At 56.6% G+C, this 2,546-nt stretch overlaps 1 protein-coding gene across 1 annotated transcript in view; it reads left to right on the plus strand.

Moving 5' to 3' along the window:
* The window catches only part of PLEKHH1 (pleckstrin homology, MyTH4 and FERM domain containing H1), a 56,947-nt gene that overhangs the window by 38,611 nt on the left and 15,790 nt on the right, over nt 1–2,546 (plus strand). The window contains exons 10-12 of the mRNA XM_017500839.2: nt 464–614; nt 847–989; nt 1,971–2,081. Coding sequence (XP_017356328.1) covers nt 464–614; nt 847–989; nt 1,971–2,081 — 405 coding nt within the window. The remainder of the gene's footprint in view (nt 1–463; nt 615–846; nt 990–1,970; nt 2,082–2,546) is intronic.

Below are 2,546 nucleotides of genomic sequence, written 5' to 3' on the forward strand. Positions count from 1 at the left end.
CCACCATGCCCAGCTAATTTTTTGTATTTTTAGTAGAGACGGGGTTTCACCATGTTGACCAGGATGGTCTCAATCTCTTGACCTCGTGATCCACCCGCCTCGGCCTCCCAAAGTGCTGACCCCACACATTTTTTAAAGCTCCTGTGGCACACTTGGTCTGTGGTGTAGCTCTCTGGCCCCCTAGTGGCAAGGAGTGAGAGTCACAGTGGGCGGGCATTCAGTTGGGATGGGCAGCTACTTTGGGGGCCATAGAAGACAGTGTGCAGGAAGGGAGGCCTGAGAAGCACGGAGGTCGTCACAGCAGTGAGGCCAGGAGGGACCCTACTCTGGACAGTTGTCTGTTCAGAGTCCCCGCTGGAGGTTGGTCACACCATGGGTACTTGGAGCAGGAGTGCAAGCTGCAGGGTGGGAGAAGGCTGTTTGCAGCCTGAACTGCAGTGAGCGGGGATGGCCTGTCTTGCAGAGAGCCACGCAGATCAGCAACATGCCCTTTATGGATGAATCCTCTGGGTCTGACGATGACTGCAGCTCTCAGGCAAGTTTTCGAATCTCGGTCCCCGGCTCCGAGTCCAGGAAGACCAGCGGACTAGGCAGCCCCCGGGCCTTCAAGAGAGGTACAGAGAAGGGGAGCAGGGGCAGGGTGTAGCAGCAAGGAGTCCCCCACCCTTCCCACGGGCACTTGAACACGGGAATCCCCACTTGATCTGGGCTTGTGACCCCCAGCATCTCCACCCCCAGCCCCAGAGACTGGGTCCCTGGTGGGTGGTTGGTCAAGGCTCAACAGCTCCTGGGCTGCGAGTCAGAGAGCTATGGGACCCTGGCCTTGACTCCTCCTCCTGTGGCAAGGCGTCTCCATGTCCTCACTGAGCTCCGAGGGTGACTACGCCATCCCCCCGGACGCCTGCTCACTGGACGGTGACTACTCAGAGCCTGAGCACAAGCTGCAGCGCACCTCATCCTACTCCACCGACGGGCTGGGCCTAGGCGGGGTAAGCCAGGAGACGGGCCTGGGGCTGGGTGGGAGCAGAATGTCAGCAGAGGCTGCTGGGGCCCTCAGCACAAGACACAGGCAGCAGCTGCATGAGGTGAGGGGTCCCTAGGATTGGGGGATGGGGGGCGTGGGCTGGGGAGTGTACAGTTATGGAGTCAGACACACACAGACCCCATGAGGAAGGAAGGAGAAAGCCCAGAGAGCTCCTGGAATGCCAGCAATGGCCAGTTACTGAGAGCCCACTGTGGCCCACCAGGCCCCCTGAGTTTTCCATATATGACGCCTTTTCGGCTAGAATGCTAACGCAAGCTAAGGTGCATTGAACTCAGAGTGTGCCAGGCACTGGGCTCAGTTTTCAGGCATTGTCTCATTTGTCCTCACAATCCTCTTGGGGTTATTACCCCATTTTATGGATAAGAAGCCTGAGGCTCCAAGCTGTGCCACTACATGCCTGGGCTAGCATTCAATCCAGATGTAATTCCCTATCCTTTGCCCTACACCTCTCTGCTGCCCCATCATCTCCCTGGCTTCATGACCCTCCAGTCCTGCGTGGCTGATGTGCCCATGGTTGCCCAGACCTGCCTTGCCCTGTCTCCCCTCTGTGCTGCCTGGAATGGTCTCCCTTCTCCCAGTCTTTGAGGGAGAGGCTGACCTGTCTTCCAAGACCAGTTCATGGCCGGCTCTTTCCTGAGGGTCTCCCTGGCCAGGCTTTCCCTCTAGCAGCCCCTGTTCTGCTAGCTGCTTCTCCCAGCTAGCATGGGAGCCCTTTCTTGGCAGGACCACTCATGTTTTATTTAGTCTTCTCTGAACTGTAGCAGGGCATGGTACCCTGAAAATACAGAGTCGGTACTCAATAATTTTGTATTTAATTGAAGACAGAGCAGTAAGACAGCTGGACCACTTGGACCTATGTGATGTGTGGGAGCCCTGAGTGATTTCCCTTTTCTTCCTCTTCCCCCCATGCCTTTCCACCCTTCAGGAGTCACTGGAGAAGTCAGGCTACCTGCTGAAAATGGGGAGCCGGATGAAGACGTGGAAGAGGCGCTGGTTTGTCCTGAGACAGGGACACATTATGTACTACAAGTCCCCGGTGAGAGCCTCCCCGCCCAGCACTGCAGTCAAAAGGACTCTGTGTCGGATCCTGGACTGTGTCAGATGGGATGGAGGAGGGGAAGTGTGGCCCAAGGCCAGAGGGCAAAGGTCTGGCAGGTGGGGAGAGGCAACTGCACTGAGGCTGTGAGCCATACCTGGGGACCTCAGCCTGGCCGTGAGTTCTCAGAATGAAATAGGGCATGGAGACTGTGGAAGGCAGTTCTAGGCCAGCTGCCTGGGCAACTCCTTCATCTATAAAGAGCTGTTCCCAATCTGCCTTCATATCATCTGGTTGTTCTAACACACCATTGTTCTAATTACTTCCTCTACCTCCTTCCACCACTGTTTGGAATTAAGAAGCCTTGGTTAGGCCGGGCGCGGTGGCTCAAGCCTGTAATCCCAGCACTTTGGGAGGCCGAGGCGGGTGGATCACGAGGTCAAGAGATCGAGACCATCCTGGTCA

The sequence above is a fragment of the Cebus imitator genome, unplaced genomic scaffold, assembly GCF_001604975.1.
Source record: "Cebus imitator isolate Cc_AM_T3 unplaced genomic scaffold, Cebus_imitator-1.0 Scaffold13, whole genome shotgun sequence".
Lineage (NCBI taxonomy): Eukaryota > Metazoa > Chordata > Mammalia > Primates > Cebidae > Cebus > Cebus imitator.